This window comes from Eleginops maclovinus, chromosome 3 (genome assembly GCF_036324505.1).
Source record: "Eleginops maclovinus isolate JMC-PN-2008 ecotype Puerto Natales chromosome 3, JC_Emac_rtc_rv5, whole genome shotgun sequence".
In the NCBI taxonomy this organism is placed as follows: Eukaryota; Metazoa; Chordata; class Actinopteri; order Perciformes; family Eleginopidae; genus Eleginops; species Eleginops maclovinus.
In genome coordinates, this window is record NC_086351.1 from 10330531 (window position 1) to 10351004 (window position 20474).

Sequence of the window (20474 nt, forward strand, 5' to 3'; positions counted from 1 at the left end):
CAATGTTTGTCCACCAGAGAGCACAAGTCAACTATCACATTTCCCACTCGTATAGCTAGTCACAACTCTTAAATGACTAAATTGAGACATTTAACTAAGCCCTTAAAGGGTTGTTTTTAAAGTATCAAAAAGAGAAACACAGAAAAGATCAAGCTTAGATATGTTTATTTATTTTCTTTACATTAACTGAAACAAATGATGGGAAATTAATCAATATCTATGAGAAGGTTCCACTAAAGACTGAAAGACAAAAATGTATCCCTGATAGCGGGGTCTCTACACAGACCGGACCCCGTGTCCCTTCACCGAAGCCGAGAAAACATACAGCTCACATAGAAAACGTGCACTTCACAGCTGGCATCAGTTAACCCTCTTTCATTCACATGAGAGGGAGCACCAACACCCTTCAAGAACAGGACCAACTGTCATACTGCATTTCCAGTAGGACTGGTTCCAGTAAGGCCAGTAGTTTACCGTCACTGCTATTATTTACCTATTTCTTTTTCACAATAGGTTAAATTAATTTGGGTTTCAACCATCAAATGATACAAAATGTCCTATTTTGAAACTACTGGCCTTACATTTACATGAAGTGTGTCAATCACCCTGCAGCACCAAACAATGTCTTCCCATTTTATATTTCGTATAATCACTTAGTGCATTGCTCAAGATTTCCTGAGAGTAGTTGCAGCACAAAAAAAATTATATCTAAGGCAACTTTATCCCAACATATATTATATTGACTATAACTCTGTACTAGTATGCAGGAGGAAGAATATTCAACTTATGCAGGTTTTAAAGAAAATTTCAATTACAATCTTAAATGGTATCGTGTGAGTTAATGGACTAGACATTGCAGGTCAAACAATCAGACTTAAAGCTGTCAAATCTCATCGTGCAAATAAACTGGAAATAAACAAAGATTTACTACGCAACAAGGAGCAGATAGTGCACACAAGGCCAGACCAGCACAGGTTCTGACTACATGGAGAGAATTGGAAATGAAAAGACTGCCGTTGCTCAAAGCCATTAATGATTGCCTTACACTTTGCGAAAGGCCTTAATGTACTGGTCCAGGAAAAGCATGAAGAAACTTAAAAGGTTTTTTTGGTCGAAGATAGATTAACTCAAAGGATAATGGCCCCTTTACACACAGCGGTGGCTGATCTGTAAGAACTGCCATGTCAACATTTGAGTCAGTACTATATATGTTACACAAACATCAAACATCCAACAGCAGAGTAATTTTGTGTTGAAGTTACATGGAAGGTTTTGAACCCCCTGACCTCTGTTCCCTTCTCTCTCCCCGGGAGGATGGAATGTGCCTGTATTATTGCAGTACCTGATGGGGTTAAATGTGCAAAGAATGCATTCGAGGAAGATTTGCCAAAAGAAGACACGCAGCCCATAAAAAATGCGTAAACTTGTACGGAGATGTTGAGTCAAAATCTTAAGCACAATGCAGCTTCTTGTAAGACTTTGTGATCTGTGTGCCACGCTTGAATTTGGTCTCACTTATAAGTGTTAGCAGAAGATCCATAATAAATAACAATAAATAAATAAGTACAGAAAAAGGGAACGCCATCTCAATCTCCTTTTCGCCCCATTGCTATTTTTTTCAAAACGAGGAAAATATATGAGTGCATTGGAAGACTGAAATCCACGGCCTCTGGAAAAAGAAGAATCGTCTTCAACATAATCAAAATCAACTGTTTGACCAAGACTTTGTCTCTTTTGGTCAGGCATTTAACACAGAGCTCTACGGCTCTGAAACACTCAAACATGGAAGCAAATCTTTTCTCATGGCTTTCAAAACAGTTGGGAAGAGTCTTCTCTTCAAACCCAACATTGGCTACAGTTCACCTCTCTCCTCTCCTGTAAAGAAAACAGTTCAACTGAAAATCTTTGGTTCAAGCACCAAATCCAAGCATAGATTACCACAAATAAGAAAAGACAGAACAAACATTATTGCTTAGAACGTACCCAACAGTTTGATTAATATTCGACTGCATTTCCTCTGATTACCACCAGAGGAAAGTGAGAATACAAACTCTTGTGATCTAGGTGACGTGACTTCTGAATCGCACCTGAATCAATACATTTATATTGTAACTAAAATAAACATCTTTAAATATCCCTTCATGTCGCAGCTCTTGATTTTAGTTTGCATAGTGTCCCATAGCATCCCAGTCACCAAACACTCAACACAGGCATGTTCAACTAGAAAAATCTAATCAAACTGAAACACAAAATTAAAACAACAAACGAAAAATCAAAACTTAAAGACAAATGAAAATAAAAATGCCAGGAGCCAGAAGACAAACATTTAAAATATCTAAGAAAACCCGTTTTCAATTTTTTTTCTTTTAACATCATTTAGTTGTATTTATTTTATAAGCGCTCTCTATATCGGAGCAGCAGGTCATTAGTCCAACCACCTGAGTGAGATTTTTTTTTTCTGTGGATGCTTTACCACACACGCGCACACACACACACACACACACACACACACACACACACACACACACACACACAGACACACACACAGACACACAATTTCTTTTCACTATTCCTCTTCTTCCGCTTCCTCTTCTCCAATTTCCTCTTCAATTTCGTCAGCCCATTGGTCACGCTGTGCGGTGGGTGAAGGGGTTCCTCCTGGATCTTCTCCCTCTGCATCTCTGCCCGTTCGAAGCTCCAGACTTCTCAGGAAGAGCTCAGGGAAGCCAGCCAGCCTGTGGTGCCCGATGTGAGCCAAAGCCTGAAGGGCGAGAGACCGCTCCCTCTCGACCTCCCTTTCGACGTCACCTTCAAATATCAGCTGGGGGCTGGCACCAGACCCACTCCCAGCCTCCAGCAAACTGCGATGGGAGAATGCAGAGGAGTGGGCCTGTAAAGCCTCCAGAGGGTTGACCTGCTCCCTCCCGCTGGCTTCCCCTCCATCATCCTCCCCGAGCTCTGCCCCATGTCTGGGTCGGCGTGTGCGCAGCTCCAGGCAGCTGTGTCCCTTGCGGTGACGCTGGAGATGATCCTCTCGGGCGAAGGCCTTGTGGCAGAGCGGGCACTCGAAGGGTCTCGCCCCACTGTGGAGGGACAGGTGGTTTTTGAGGTCGTATGAGTGGAGAAACCGGGCAGGGCAGTGCGGGCAGGGATAAGGGCGCTCGCCTGTGTGTTTCCTCATGTGGATCTTCAACTTATCATTCCTAATGAAGGGAAACAAGGGAAGACAAAAAAGGAAGGGAAAGAGAGATAAACACATTACAGATTCAACAAGGCCACCATTCATGAACATTTAACTTTTTTGCAAAGAAAACTTCCAGTACCGTGTAAAACGGACTCCACATGCGGAGCACTGAAAGGGCTTCTCCCCGGTGTGTGTCCTCATGTGTCGGGGCAGTTTTCCTGCTCCATGGATGATCTTCTGACAGACGGGGCACTGCTGAGGTGTTTGAGACTTCCTCTTCCTCCCTGCTCCTGCTGCCGTTGCTGCTGCTCCTCGATCAGCTATAGAGGTAGGTATGGAGGTGCTCTCCATCAGCTTACCATCATCGCCAAAACTCTCCAAGTCCTCCTCTTCTGACAGCTTGTCATTCAAGGGTGGGACAGGAGGTTGGTTGGCTATATGGGGGTGCTCCTGCAGCCAGGGATGGGGTCCTCCATTTATTGTGGGCCCTCTGCCTGGCCTTTTGATGGCCCTTGGATCTCCGTTCTGCCTGTGTTCGGGGCTGGGAGGCTGGGTCGACGGCAGAGAGCGGAAGCTGTCGGATGCAGGCGAAGGGTGTGAGACAGGAGAAGCAGGTGGTGGGTTAAAAAACGAGGAGTTGATGTGATTCAACCCAACTTTTTTCATCTTCTTTCTGTCTGTTTTTCTTCGGGACCCTCTTTCCACCACGGTGTCCCCCACTGCCATCCTCTCTGTAGCTGTGCGTTGGGCTCTCTGTTCTTCCGCTGTCTCCCCCTCTGCCTTCTCCCCCAGGATATCTCTGCAAGCGTCAGCCACACACTGGATTCCCAGAAACTGAGCCCCTCGCAGCACATCTCTCATCCCAGAGCTGGGGATGGTCAGGGTAGCGGTATAGGCGAACTCTAGCAGGGCGTCCAGGGCGTCGGGGGCCACGAAGTCCAGCTGACACACACTGAAACCTCCTCCGCCCTCGCCACCTCCCTCCTCTCCCCCGAACAGCCGGCGGAAGTAGAGACTGACGGCAGCCATGACGGAGCGATGAGTTGGGTAGCGAGCCCCGCGGGACATGAGGGTGAGGTCACACAGGAGTCCTGTCCTCCTCTGGTCATTGAGGTGGGACAAGAGCTCGTTGCTATGCTCCGGGAAGGGGATCCCAATCAGGCCGTCCTCTCCTGGAGACATTGCCACCTGCGTAAAAGAATGGGAAGATCAGGTTAATGGAGGGACTGAGGTCTTAGCAAATGGCAAATGTTGTACTTGTCACAGTGTGCTTGTAAAATTCATAACTTATTTCAAATTATTGTCCTTTTCATTTTAACATTATAGAGATTTAAACAACCTAAAAGTAAACCTCCTGTGTGACTGACACAAGGAGTTTCCTGTATATGAGGGATTATTTAAACAGGGTTTAGCAACAACTCTCCCCCTATCCTTCCCTCCCCACCCCTACTTTTTCTCCAGATTACTAAATCAGGAGTGACATGAGGGTTGGGACACCAGAGGTCGAATGCGATGGAGGTGTCAGAGACAGCAGCAAATTACAATGAAAATAAACAATAATAATAAGAGTAGAGAAAGACATACTGTATATGAAACCAAATGATTGATAACATTGATGCGGAAAGGATGCAGGATTATGCGATGTACTGCATCTGCTGTAGCCAGAGGACAGCAGGTTAATTCCCATGCAAAACCTTTATAGCATTAGCAGTGTGATTTAAATACCTGAAGAACAGAGGGACAAAGTGTGGAGAGAGAGAAAAAAGAAAGGTAGTGAGGGACAGGGAGGAAGTGACAGACTTGAGTGGGTGTAAGGGGGAGTACAAGTGAAAGAATGAGGAAGGAAAAAAATGTGAGAAAAATGTATTGAAAGTATGTTACCTACAAACTCTATATGTAACATACACAGTACAAGCAGTTACTGGATTTTATTTATCCTAATCCACTGCAATATCGTACTGCATGTCTAATAAAAATGGTAACTTTCTTCATCTTTTTTTGGGAGACACAACCAGGTCTGTCGGTAATAAGACCCAACAACTCCCTTCTTTGGCTCCCTGAACTCGCACCTCACCCTGTCCGCACTATACCTGCTCAACAATATCTCTCACACACACCTGAGCAGACCAGATTTTCCACAAACAACTCTCCAGATTCCCCCTCCCTGCCCTTCATCTCCCTCCCATAGCAACTGGCAGCCCCCTGGCCGTCCAATAACAGAGATCGCACATTGCCCAGAGGGCTCTGCACAACGACAGTACATCCACCTGACTAACCTGCTCCAAAACACACCCTATTAGGTGTACACACACACACACACACACACACACACACACACACACACACACACAGTGTGCCAATCTGTGGCTCCCCACTCCCACTATTGTTGGATTTAACCTGTTCTGTGATGCTCTTAACGTCAGCCTTTTTAAAACAAATACTTGAATCAATGTGCTCCACCCACTTAATAAAAAAAAGTACAGCTAATTAAATAGCTACCTCGCATGAATTTGCGAGCATATCTTTTTTATCTTCCCACAGCGCAAATAGTAAAACTTCCCAAATGTTCCACTTCTCATCTCCAGGATGTACTAAAGTACCCCAGTGGTAGTCCTACCTTCCCCGTCCTCATGGGCATGGGCACAGTCAGCTGGAGACGAGGTAGCGTGTGTCTCATGGCATCCATCTTTTTGCTCTTTACAACTTCGCTTTCTTTGAAAACCACTTTTTCCTATTTCCTTCAACACATCGACGTGTAACTTTTAAAGTTCTGATCTCTCTGACAGAAGTTGTGGTGCAGCGTTCATCCTTGGGGATGTCTACCCCGTTAGCACATTCTGTCACTCACTCTCCTTCCTGTCGTATCAAAAGAGGGTGCATGGTGACGAAGGCAGATGCACAGATACCCCTCCCCCCAGGTCGCCTACGCGCCCCCCTCTCGCCAACAACCAACGGCTTGTTTTCCGAAACAATTTCCGATAAAGAAATGTTTAATGTCGACGTCTCCCTGTTCAGCAACGGAGACCAACAGGTAGAAGGGGAGACATGTATCTAAGGTCTTGGCAGATAATATAATGATAATATTGGCATAATGAGTCATTACACCCAGGAAAACACGTTCTGGTAGGTGCAATATGACGATGTTAAATCAAAGAGAAAGTGCAAAAAACAGCCACCTTTGAATTCTGGGCACCATTGCTCTTGAAAAAAAAAAAAACATGGCCTCTGCAAATGACGATTACTGATATTTTAATCAAAAGCATTTTCATAAGAGCTATCGCTACAGCTTGAGTGAACAAAGATTGCATGTGTTGCGGCAGCTACAGATACAGAAGAGTGAGGAAGTTATGGGGCATGGGTTTGCTTAGTCTTTTGTATACATACACAGAAGCAACCATTTTTCAGTCATCTCTTGTGATAGGGGTATTTCCCACTTCCTCACAATTTAGGGACACATTTGTACATTCATCTCCAGTTGCAGACCTACATAATACACAGATGCATAAAAACATGTTAGGAAAAAGAATCCCATTGGAAACCCACCACCTAGGCCTAAGTCTCTGTAGGACAAAGTGTAAATGCATCCCTTGACCTTCTACCAGTACAGTTTGTCTCATTGTAAGTAGACACGATAGCAGACCTGAAGGTCAAAACTTAGGATCACCTATCATTGTTAAAAAGGTATCCACAGAAAACCAGGATTACAATTTATAACTATTATGTACATAAACACAATTTTTGAAATATTAAAAAGGCAAAAAGTTGGTAAAACAGAACAATTATCTTAAACAAAGGAGTGCAGACGAGCACGATACAAAGGGGTTTAAGGAGGAGCACAAAGCAACGGACGTCAAATTTCCGGCGCAGGGGAGAGAAAAAAAAAGCATCATGGGTGGTTGGAGGTTGAACTTGTTATTTTAGGCATATTCCTTAGAACACAGCCATCTTCGAAGAAGTTGCAATGATTCCCATCAATTTTGTGTCCATCTGAGTCACTGACACATCATGACATGTTCACACACACACACACTCACACACAAACGGCACACAGATCATATCCCCTCTTCCTTCTTGTCACCTTGTTTCTGTTTTGTTGTTGCTAACCAAGGACATGTCTACTTAAGTTGCTGAATCTTGCAAACCTCTGTAATCAATGTTAAAACAGCCCACAGGCAGAGACCACTGACATATTTGTCTCTCAAACAAACCAATGTTAGTCCATATTAAACTTCCAACATCATAAAACACAATAACTGTTATTGTTAGTTTATTCATGTTAATTAGGGATCAGTACCTTAAAGTCAATAACTTATATCACTGTTTTTTTTTTTAGGTGTGTCATTGTTGGGCTTTCAAAAACAAACACCTACATCAAGTATTTGATCTCTGGAAAATCTTTTTTTCTTCTTCTTCTTTTTATGCATTTGCGGCTACAGATGTAAAGATATTACCCTACGAGCAAGTGGCTCGTATCTCTTTCTGTGTTTTTTGTTCTCACCTCCCACTCTTTGTCGACGGTGGAGGAATTCACCTCCTCTGCAACTCTACGGTTTCCTCATCCCTTGGTTTCTTTACGCGCTCTCTTCCTCTCTCTTAGCAAGGATTTATTTGTAAAAAGATTCAAATATATTGATAACATCTGGAGATTTTTAACCATTTGTCCGATCCAACTTTTAGGCTAAGAGTCATAAACTTATAGTTACAACTAAATTGCCGAACAGAACTACGTTAAAATCAAAGAAGCAAGTTAATCAGAAAATCCTCAGAGGATTTGTTTTTACTGAAGAGGAAATGGAAACTTAAATCCGCCATAACTGTCCACCACCAGAACAGAAAAAAAAGAATTGACACACATTTGTGTGTCAGCCAGGAAAATTACAGCAGCAGGATTGACCAAACCTGCACAAAGGTTTATTCTTCAGTAAAAAAGCAAGTTATAGAATCCATCGTCTATATCATGAAGTCCCTCTGTGCACACAGAGTGTGACGACTGGAACTGTGAGTGTTATTTTTATGGGTCTTATTTTCCATTAAAGGCAGTAAGTTTTCCCAGTCCACCTCAATTATATCAGGCTCCAGAGCTAAGGGGGAAAATATGACTTTATACTATTCACAGAAAACTGTGGCCGAGAGAGAAGGAGAAATTATTTTATGAACTCTGATGTCAGATGTTTTCCAAAGAGCCTGTGCATGCATGTGTTTGTGACAGTGTGTTTATGCTGGTAATGTGAGCACCTATGCCTGGTTGCATGTGTTGTGACGTCTTTCTAAGTACTTAAATAACCCAGTGTATGAACAATTCTTAAGACTTACAAAGCCATACATTGAAGTTAATATCAAAAGGTAAAAGAGTGGATTCTTAAAGTAAAAAGATTTATCAAATATATTTTTGTGTTTTAGTTTCCAAAATGTTATATTATTTAATGACTACATGGAGATACATTTCTAAACTTCATAGCAGCTCAAATGGTTGTCCATTCTGTACATCAAACGGAACACAAGTGTTTTCATTCAGGTAAACTGGAGACATTATTCATAACCAAAACATAACAAACTAAATGATGATTAAAAACCGCCGTACCAGAAACACAACAAAGCGACCAAACACATGGAAAATAAGATTCAAGCTCATACCGTTTCTCCTCCACACACTCTTCTTCCTCTCGCCACCTTCCTTCTGTGTGACGGACTGATTTTAAGGGTTAAGAAAGAAAGTTTTTACACTCTTTATACCTCACTTATTTGGGTAAGTTAGTGGAGTGTGGTGGTGCTGGGACACCTACTCTGAGGAAGAGTATGGGAGGAGGAAACGGGGGGGTGAGAAGAGATGCAAGTATACATGCTTCTGCCAAACCAAAGCTGCACTCAGCCCAGATGAGCACTCACAGCAATATCTGAGAGCAAAACCTTCACATTTAGGTAACAAATACACACAGACAGACAGCCAGGTCTTCTAATAATGCCGCACATCTCTGCCAGGAGATAAAAACACAAACTCCACCCGCTCTGCGTCCCAACTGTCCCCTCAGGACTGAACATTTGCATCCCACCAGGAGATATAAAAACAGATGCAACCCGGGGAGAATTTGAATCTGCATTTGAATTTGTTAAAGGCCAGACTTGAGACATGATCATGATAAATGGGGTTATTGCACCCTGTCATGACAGAACATAAAGAAGAATTTATAAATTGAAGAAGTCCAGTGGGATGATGTGACTCAGCAGGCAGTTCTGTGTTTTATTAAAGAAAGACCCTGCAACTAAGCCCTCCTCTGTCCTTACCGTAACTGGGCCATTATAGTGTGTGTGTGTGTGTGTGTGTGTGTGTGTGTGTGTGTGTGTGTGTGTGTGTGTGTGTGTGTGTGTGTGTGTGTGTGTGTGTGTGTGTGTGTGTGTGTGTGTGGACGCATGCGCACATTGTGGTCTTAGTTCCAAGAACACATTACATTATTCATCTGGCTGGCAGAGCGAAGGCCCTTATCCCCTCGCCCTTACACACCGCAAACTCTCCACTGCGAGCTGCAACAGCAGCCAGTTTGCATGCCAGACCTGAACATCAATGTGAATCTACAGCAGGATCATCTGCTTATCAACACACTGACTTTCGGGTGCACATACCCACTCTGTCCTGCAATATGCAACAACTTCTTACCAGAAGTTTATGTTGATAGAAAGTAGTTTTTACAAAAATACAAAGACACTGACATTTAGTGTCACAATAATCTTAAATAAAGCCTTAAAACATTTTTGGGAGGATTAATATTGGGGCATTTTAGAAGATAATTTCTCACAAAACTACTTGGTAGTTTTAGCTTAAGCTCAACAGATAAATGACAGCAGAAAACGATCATATTTATTGTAATTCAGCTTTAAAGTCTGTTAAAATACAGCATTTATCTGCTGAATATCTACTGTACATTACAATCTAATATTATATTCATATATTACCCAGGTCTTTGTGCAACCCAGCATACTGTACCATCATTCTCCTTTTTAATGTTACAAGAAAAGTTCAAAACACCTGTAAATTATTAGGGTTTTTTTTACTCATTAGGCTCCAAATAGAGGCTTTTTCTTTTTTAATTAAACAGAATGGAAATAGATTTTTTTGCCGAATTTCTAAAATTATTTTGAACAATTTAAAGCTTTCTTCTTTCACGTTTTTTTTAACAGCTGTTTCATTCCAAAAATACTTTTCCGTGAACTCTCTGAAACAGATGATTCAACATACAGTAATACAAAACTTATTTCCCTATACATAAAGAAAAATGGGGCTTCTTTGTTTCGAAAATGGAGTGTCATGTCTAACATTTCTGCCATGTTTGCCCCTGTGAAAGTAGGAGAGAGGGGGAGAAGGAAAAGAAATAAATCTGAGGTTGGAAAGAGGAAAACGGTAACAGATTTGAGAAGAGACAACAAAAGTGACATGAGGGAGGTGTGTTTTCTAAAAACACACATGTTCTTAGAAATCACACCAGAAAAAGAATGGTTATGTGGAAGAGAATCACATGAGAGTGAGTGAATAGAGAGTGGGTGTAGAGAGATATTCTGCGAGATAAAGCAGAGAAGAGGGGAGGTTAAGACAGGAAAATCTAGTCCCGGCCTCGAACAATCTGTGTTAGCGAGGAGACATGAAACAAGAGGAGACAGAGTTAAGTTACAAGGGGAGAGGAAGGGGGAGACAGAATGGAGAGAAGCAGTGACATGAAGACTAGGAGATAAACAGAGCAAGAGGTGAACACATGCACGCAGCCACAGGAAGTAGCAAGAGTCCTTGCAGGTGTGTGTGTGTGTCTGTGTGGGTGTGTGTGCAGATGTCTGAGGGAGAGATGTGGTAGCTGCTCTATCATTAGCATTACCAAAAGGGAGTTTCAGCCTAAGATGGAGAACACACACAGATGTGGGAGGAGGCATGCTGACGGAGTGGTTTCACACTTTACTCTCTCTTATAGCTCCTTATCTGGTCAGCAGTTTCTTCCCCCCAAAACTCTCCACAACGGTGTGTGTGCGAACACAGGAGTGTCAGGTGTGTGGGCGAAATACACACTGTGTCTCCATTTATACGATGAGCAGGATAGAAACTTTATTTATGTGCGTGTGGTTTTAATTACGTGAATATATCGGAAGAGTTGATGAAGAACACTTCCCTTGAGACAGGGAACTTGAATGAAATACATTAAAGATAAAATATCATTACAGTAAAACATTTGTTACAATATCAGTTGCCTAGCTGCTGCTAAGTGCGGTTGTTCGAATATGTCGGCTCGGGGTTCAAACTGTGTAGGTGTTTATTGTGGAGCAGCGCACCGAGCGGGTCGAAATCACAATCCAAAAGTGATCTACACTGAGCAATTCAAGGAGATTTTTCATTAATATTTTGATTACATAATTCTTTAAAGATTACTTTTAGAGATATATGTATATTGTACAGCAGGAATTATTCATTCACAACTTTAAAGTCACTTTTCAGTCAGAATTTCCCTAAAAGCCAAAATAAGATACATTTCTAGTTACCTTGTTTTTAAAATGAATAATCGCCAAGGAGTATCATTTATATTTTTGTCTAATATGCACTTAAATCAAAACAACAATAACAATATTTTGCTTTAGCTTTAACTTAAATGTGTGTGTATGTAAGGTGATAATAAAAGCCACGTTAAGTTCCAATTGTGTGTGTGTTATGCAAGTAGCAGCAAGGCAAATAATTAGTATGTCATATTATTATTATTATTGTTGTTATTATTATTATTTTAAAAAGGAATAAGAAATGTTACATTTAATCATTAACTGTAAATGTATTTTAATATAATACAAATAGTAAATATATTTAAAATGCTCAATGGTTTTTACTTTTGTACCTGCTGTTTAAAATGTAAATACATTTAAGGAAATGTGTGCAAATAATTCATATAAGAATATAAATGGATTTCATATGAACTGTGGAGAAATATTATAACTAAATCTTTACATGTTTGCATTCAAACAGTTTGTTGAATCAGAAACAACTTATTTAAACTAATTCAATATAAATAAATTCCACAAATCTCTTGCTGGGCTTATTATGTTCCAAACATGTTTTTTTGTCCAATGGATCAACAAAATGTAACAATTGATTACAGTCTAACACACGGACGCTCTCTAACTGTGTGATCTACAACTCTGAACATTTTAAATAATACATCTCACAAAAGTATAGCTTGAGATCACTCGGTGTACTTGTGTATCTGTGTGGGTAAATCTAAAATACTTGGAGGATATAACTGTCTATATGCTATGTTTTTTATTGTTATTTACCCCTCAGTGGGGTGCTGGGGTGATCAGGACGGTTTTGGATGAGTGGGATTTGGTAAAAAAAAAGAGGTTTATTTACAGTTTGATGTATCTCAATGTGCATTCAATTAGTACATCAAGCCAACTACTTTCATATGAACCATGCACAGAATCCAAAAAATTAAATGAGCTTGTTGTGTTTGCATTTTTAAAAGCATAATATTGTTTTTGCTCATTCTTAGGTTGCCACATGATAGGGATGGTCCGAACGACTGCTGCTCTCCTACACAGATGACCTCCTGCTCTAGAGGAAGATATTGCAAAAGCACTGGACACACACACACACACACACACACACACACACACACACACACACACACACACACACACACACACACACACACACACACACACACACACACACACACACACACACACACACACACACACACACACACACACACACACACACACACACACACACACACACACACACACACACACAGAAATGTCGCAAAACTAACTGATCCTGATCAGTTTCCTCTTCCTGTGCTCAGTAAAGATGGTAGGCCACTAGGCCAGATGGAAAGATAAATGGAGGACAAAATGACACCTAGAGAAAGAGCAGAAACAGCCCAAGGAGAAGCAAAAAGACAAAAGGACATACATGTATGAAAGATGTTTCAGCTTCGCCCTGTTAAATCAGCTAAACGGTGTGAGAAGGGGAGGAGGTTGGTTGTTGTTGTTGTAACTACAATTCCTTAATAACATCAACTACGGAGTAACTCCATCACTCACTGCTGTGGTGTTGAAAAAAGGTCAGGAACCAGACAGTAATGTACAAACTGGAAGGATGATTTCATCTTGCCGTTTTAAGAAATGGATGTTGGACGAGCATTTCTTGAGAAGAATGCAAAACAATAAGTGATAAAAGAAATGGCTACTACTAAAAAGTCTTGTTGAAAAGTAATGGTTGTTTTTTAAATAACAAAATAAGTATCTTTATTTTTCCAAAAGGACAATAGGCAGTCTCCATTAGCTGCAGGAGTTCCCCTTTGAGCATCACACATGAAAGGGGTCAGTTTCAGCAGCATGAGTCCCTTTGCCTGCTTGTGTTTGGGTGTTTATTCTCACTTTCCCTGAAGTGTTGTCTCACTGTATCTATTTATGATAACCGCCCGCTTAACGTGTACAGACACAATTGTTACTAGAAGAGCTGAATCATGAACACTCCTTCAACCGTTAGCCTTTTTTCTCAAGCCTGGTTTCTCCTCTCCTCTCTGACTCTTTACAAGAAGAAGAGGAGTCACGGCCACCTGCTTATTGGTTAACTCGGGGTGGCGTGGGCTGTGAGGATGGTGGTCGAGAGTGAGGGAGGGCTGTTAAATGCTACAGAAACTCATGACTGAAAAGAGGAAATGGTAGATACATAACTTCCTCTATTGACAAAGATCAAGTGGGGGCAAGACTCAACGGTAGTAGCTGCAGAGAGGATTACGGACACTGTGTAGTCACCCCTGTGCCATTACTGTGTCAATGTGGGGAAACAACCGCCATATATGGTGAAAAAGGTAGTTCATTACTGCAGGGAAATACTGAATTCATGGAAGTGCTCCATCGACTAAAATAAATTGTTCTTGGCGAGCGGAGCCCCAATTTTGCATCAGATTACACACCAGAGGTCATAAACAGGCAATAGAGGGTTTCTGGGGGAAAAGGTGTTTCTACATAGAGAAAAAGCCTGAGAAAAGAAGGTGAGACATCTTCAAATATTAGGGGTAGAGATATAAACCTTTCTTCAATCCTAACCTCCCTCCCCCATTTGGTCTCTCTCTCCCCACCTTCCTCCCACTCAGTTGGTTTGTGTGAAACTGAAAGACCCATGTCTGAAAAGGGGGAATTTATATGGGCTCACATGCCCTAATTGAAGCATTTCTTGGAACTGTGCGCATGCATGTTTATATATACTGCGCTTGTGTGTGTATGCATGTGTTTGTGTGTGTGTGTGTGTGTGTATGTGTGTGTGTGTGTTCCTCGCCTGACAGACCACTCAGTGCTACTTCCCCCTACCCATCGGTTTATGGACACATGGTTGTCACCAGTTATGCTGCAGCAAAGCCAAGGTCACATGATATGTCACACCAACATGCCCACCGCTTTCATACAATCACAAACACACACAGTCGCAAACAAACGCACACCATAGTTCAAAATTCAAACTCAGCTCGAATTAAAAAGTTTTGTGGACTGGAAGTAATATATTATTACTGTTTTCCACCTTACACTGTCATTCAGTAGGATTGTACACCACACAGCTTTTTAAAATATGGTTAAGCATGAGAGACATTTCCATGTTGCCCCTTAATTCGGCAATAATCAGGAAGGGATCAAAGTCTGGTTATAAGTTGTTTTACAATCCAAATAAGAGTGTGTTTTGTTGGCTATGCACTTTAAACTACAATAAAGTAAGTCCATCACAGTTACTATACTACACACGTTCATATTAGCCTTAAGAATAAGAATTTCCATATTAAGGGTACAGTTTTCTCAGTGAGTTTATGATCTTAATTGGGAATTGCTTTGCTTCATTTGTTGTCTTTCATGTTCCTGTATATGGTCCAGTCTTAGGCCCTAAAACCTTCAGGTAAAATAATTGTTTTGAGTCTTAGGTTTCTACGGTTAAATATGAGGTTTGAATGGCATTAATATCCTGTAATATGTCTGTGACTGGCCAAAACATTGCACTGATATACTGTACTAATATTTAAAAGGGTTCAACAAACCAGCTTTTTTAAATGTTCTCTAATAAAGAAGAACAAAGTTACAGGAATCCTAAATTAAGCTTTGGCTAGACCAAAAACTGCATTTTAATTGAAGGTCTATAAATGACCTAAAATGACTTCAGCCTGAAGCTTAAGAAGCTGTAAATTTGGTTGGCTTCAGAGAAATGTGTCATGGTTCAGTCTAGTATTACTCAATAACATCAATACGGCTTTACAATTTCTGAAAAGCAGTATTGTCTTGTGATAATATCACAAACCAAAAGCCTATAAATAACATCAGCCTGTTTTTAACACTAGAGTGTATTTTTGGCATCATTCCCAAACCTTCTTTAAAAGCTCATTGTAGTTATAAAGCGTCTGCAGACGACAACCCGAGGAGTTAACTTCCAGGTTGCCTATAAAATATTCAACTGCTTGACCACTTTATCCTGCTCATATTTATTCCAAGGACAAAGATGTTTTCAAAAAGCCCCTCACATACTGTAAAAATATTTTAAAAGGAGACCCTCACAACAATGTGTTTGTTGTGTCAAATGCAGCTCGATAAAGCAAATACTAATCAAGCTGTTCTGTATGATTTCAAGTACATCACTTTTATTTGGGTTTCTCAGACCAAGTGGGTTAAACTCTAAAAACTCACATGATCTCAATCCAATTTTAATCATATAGTATTTACTTGTTTTCATCTCTGATGTGCTTCAAGCTTGGTGTGAATAGGAGAGGAGAGCAAATATTTTCAAAACATTTCAAGAATATTATTCTTCAATTAAATTCTAAAAATAATAATTATTTGCATTCATTGCATTTAGAAATGCTCTTACACTATAAAACAAGTTAATTGGCTTTGTTTTTTTAAACATGCATTGACGCATTCTTCACAAAATCACACACAAAAAAAAAAGAGAGCGAAAGTGTTGAAAGTAGTCACATCAAAGCATTGCCATTTGATTGTGGTTATTTAAAACAGGTATTAACACGTTTGCTTCTAGTTGATGACACTTTGTACCAACTATTTTGTGTGAGGACTATCAAACCGAATCACATTCGCAAAACGATTGAAGGCATGAATACAAGTTTTCTTTTTAAAAGAGAGGGACAGGGTTTTTGGTATAACAAACACAGATATATTTATTGAATGATTCCTACCTCCGGTCCATAAACCCAGGAGAAGATGGGTGCCTGCTGTCTTCGGCCTCTTGCTCTTCCCCCTCCCCTTTGGTCCTTTGCTTGGAGGTCAGCAGAGGTCATACACCTGTAGGAAAAGCCAAGAAGGTGTTAAAAGAAGTCATTCATCCCAAAGAGGGGCTCTGAATAAAGCATTCACTTCAAGTTTATGAAAAAAGAGGCAACAAACTGAAAGGGACACAACACTAAACATTGAGTTATTGAGGTACTTTTTTTTCCTCTTGTAAACTAGTTTCAGAATCCGCAAGTGCATGTGAATAATCTCACACAAACTTAACCATATGATGCATTAGACGTGGGGGGAGCAGGGGGTTTCTTGCCAAAGAACAGAAATCAAAAGACTGATAGAAACTGACCACTTCCTACTTTGACTTTGTTGGAAATTAAGTTCTCCAACGGTCAGGGAGACACACACACACACACACACACACACACACACACACACACACACACACACACACACACACACACACACACACACACACACACACACACACACACACACACACACACACACACACACACACACACACACACACACACACACACACACACACACTGTATCAGCTACAAGAAGCCATCCTGTAGAAAGCAGAGCAGGACAAAGGTCATGAACGGACAGCAGTAACCAGGGATGAAGCACAGATGTCTTATTATGTTGCAGACAAAGTAAGGGAAAATAGATCTGGCATTAAGAATTCATTTTCAATGTGTTTGGATCAAAACCCTGATGGCTCTTCCATATGTGGGGAGCGTGCTAGATGTCCACACACATGATGGCATGGGAAAACAGGGAGACACAAAGAAAACAGAAAGGACCTCTCTTCTCATTAACGTCTGTTAGATCACAAGCTCAGGCCTTGTCAGCCCCTCAGAGGACCAGAGGTGAGGGGGGAAACAAAGAATGCTGCAACTTCAGGTGAGCCTGGAGGGCAGAAGGCATTAACTACCTGCACGGACGGCTAAAGATTTAACTAAACAGGCTGTGCCCAAGACAGAGAAACCAAACCCAAGCCAGTTGAGCTCGTTAGGCCGGTCTGTCAGAGGGGCGAGTCAGCAACACAACAACCTCTGTAATCACACACACACACACACACACACACACACACACACACACACACACACACACACACACACACACACACACACACACACACACACACACACACACACACACACACACACACACACACACACACACACACCCTCTCCACCCAAGAGGTAGGCAGGAGCCTTAACCTAACATTACAGCCTGAGCACATCCTATTGTAAGACAGCAGAGTGACATGCTTAAAATAAAACACTGGGCGTGCCATGATGATGATGATGATGATGATGATGATTAACAGACCACTGAAGAGAGATCCTTTAGGCACAAGAGGCTGGAAACCAACAGATCTCCTGCGTGCCCATGGGCAGTGGAGAGGCAGGTGATGTGCGTGCAGAGCAGGTTAGGTTTTGGATGTCAGCCGGGACTCGGCTATAATTAGCAGCAGAGTCTCCAGAAATGTACCCGCCGACCCTGCTCTGCCTCTGCCTCTCTCACCTGGCCGACACAAACAGCCTATCAAACAGCGGCTGCAGCACCTGCTCTTATACACCACAACAAACACACAGCCTTCGTTTCATTTGTGCAAACCCCAGTGCTCAAACTATTTTATAAAAAAGGGAATAAATTAATGTCGACGGGAGTTACCGAATACCCGTGACGTGGATAGTCCTCCCGTGACCCCGATGAGAACTGGGAAGGAGGGAGGCTATGGGTTGCCGGTGCTGTCATTGCAAACAGTCATGTCCCTTGCATAATGCTACATTTCACTTAAAAGCTGTGTTATACATGTTTAAAATCGACAGCAGTCAAGTGGAGCAGTTTACCTGAGTGCCGGTGTGTCACCTGTTCAGACTCGTCGCCTCCCACCTGACCGGCCTCCACACTTCCTGGATTATTCCGTCCCACCCTGCCTACTTCTTCTACTTCTTCTTCTTCTTTTTATCCTCCCTGCTCTTGTCTTTTCTTTTCTACCGGGGAGCGCCGCTCCTCTCGTCCTCTGCTCGACAGCCGGGAGGTTTTTAATCTTTCGTGGGTCAGCGTTTGTCGTGTTGCGGGTCTTCCCTGCAGACCGCCGGCTCTCTGCGCTGCTATCCCCCCCTGTGTGCTGCTGCTGCCTCTGTTGGTCCACTCCAACTCCAGGCTCCTTCTTTCTGAGAACCAGGAAGCGGCTTGCCCTACTTACACCCAGTCGCGGATTGGCTCTGGCAGGGCTGGAGAAGAGACCGCCGGGGTGGGCAGGGCACAGGGGAGGGAGGGAGGGGGAAGGAGGGTGGGAGGGAGAGCACAGAGGGGCTCCGGCTCTGACGCGATAGGCCAGGAGCGGTGTCTGTCGCGGAGCCGGTGGCAGAGGGAGGAGAGAGGTGGGCAGGTTTGGAGACCCCGCTCCTCCTCTTCTCTGCTTTGGGCATCATCACCACGCAAAGTAAATAAGGGCGGGCAGGGAAAACGCATTGAATGGATATCAGCAAATTGCTAAGCCTACCTGTCAGATACAAACGCTTTTTCAAGCATTTTAAACTTAGTGCAGCCTTTCCTCCTATTCATGACTCAGCAATATTCCCCCAGGAGACATCCTGGAGGAGGTGTCCACGGATGGAGAGATGGAAGCAAACTAATAACTCAAAATGGGAGCCCGAGCTGAGGCTGAAAGATGATTTATATCAAACGGAACTTATTATGATAAATGAAACTAGTATAAAGGATGTGTCACATCCAGTGTGAGTAGCAGCAAAGGGCGAGGGACTTTTTTAAATGACTTTTAGTGAATCAGAACAAAAAGCATAGCCTATATACTTCATGTATGCTCATGCTAAAAAAAGAAAAACTCAGCATGGTAATTCAGCATGTTTTTTTCAGAGAGACAAAAGCACAGACACTAAATCTTCGCTTCACTGCAGCAAAGTCAACTTTGAACAATTACTGTTTGAAGTGGTTATGGGTATGGGAATCACCGCGCTTTTTCAAAGTTTGATTCTCATCCTAGTCTACTGTAGCTCCAGGAGAGTGTGTGTGTGTGTGTGTGTGTGTGTGTGTGTGTGTGTGTGTGTGTGTGTGTGTGTGTGTGTGTGTGTGTGTGTGTGTGTGTGTGTGTGTGTGTTGGTGGGTTTTGAAGAGAGGGTGCAGGAAGTCTATATATAATTTTGCGGTGAGCTCAGCCCCCCTATTACCACCCCCTTAACCTTAAATCTGTGCTTGTTCTGTGGTTTTGCTACCAGAAAGAGACGTAAAAATATATGTGTACCACATGTTCCATACATGCTACTGATTTCCATGTTTGCTTTATATAAAGCAGTGGTTCCCAACCTGGAGTTGAGACCTAAGGGGCCACGAGATAATTAACATAATAAATGAAATGAAATGATGGTTACTTTCATCTCTCCAGGCCTCTAAAAACTATTATAATGAAGAAAACTAGTTTAACTGGTAATGATGATAGACAGTACTGCTTCAAAAGTTGGAGAAAGCATAAAAAATTGCATTTGGCACAACCTATTTCCATCACTACAGTCAACTTGTAGGCTGACATTATAATTTCTTAAAAAACACCTAAAATGGACTTTATTTGTCAAAGATTTAATTTCATGGATTTATTTTAATTGTAATGCATCTGCTTATAAACATAATCATCTAGAAACATTTCTTCTTCATTGACTCTTTGATCATAATGTGTTTGGATTTTGTATCCCTTTTTTCATGAACCATTTTAATTTCTATCCTGTATAATGTTCTACATTTTTACTGAAAAAAATACTGTGTTTGTTATATTTATATGTGCAAATACTGATCTAAACTAACTTGCAGAAAGACCCTGCAATGAATTTAGAAACATATTAATCTAGTGATTGACCTTCACAAATGGTCACAAATGTATATATTTATTTATTTCATTTATTTATTTTATTTATTGTATTGTAACTACATTGCCTTGTTTTTGTGCTGCTACAACGCAAGAATTTCCCAAATTGGGATCAATAAAGTAATTCTATTCTATTCCAGGATA

General features: G+C 41.6%; 1 protein-coding gene across 2 annotated transcripts; it reads right to left on the reverse strand.

The window, feature by feature from the left end:
- Window positions 1-148: 148 nt before the first annotated feature.
- zbtb7b (zinc finger and BTB domain containing 7B) lies at window positions 149-18754 on the reverse strand. Of its 2 annotated transcripts, XM_063879550.1 has the most exons (4): window positions 18298-18754; window positions 16384-16489; window positions 3324-4372; window positions 149-3203 (listed from the first exon to the last, which is right to left on the reverse strand). In XM_063879550.1, exons 2-4 carry the CDS (start codon window positions 16483-16485, stop codon window positions 2567-2569), a joined length of 1788 nt encoding a protein of 595 aa, XP_063735620.1. In that variant the 5' UTR covers window positions 16486-16489; window positions 18298-18754; the 3' UTR covers window positions 149-2566. The 2 variants fall into 2 exon arrangements, with proteins under 2 accessions (XP_063735620.1, XP_063735621.1); XM_063879551.1 differs by lacking the exons at window positions 16384-16489; window positions 18298-18754 and adding an exon at window positions 5802-6011.
- Between the last annotated feature and the right edge of the window lie 1720 nt (window positions 18755-20474).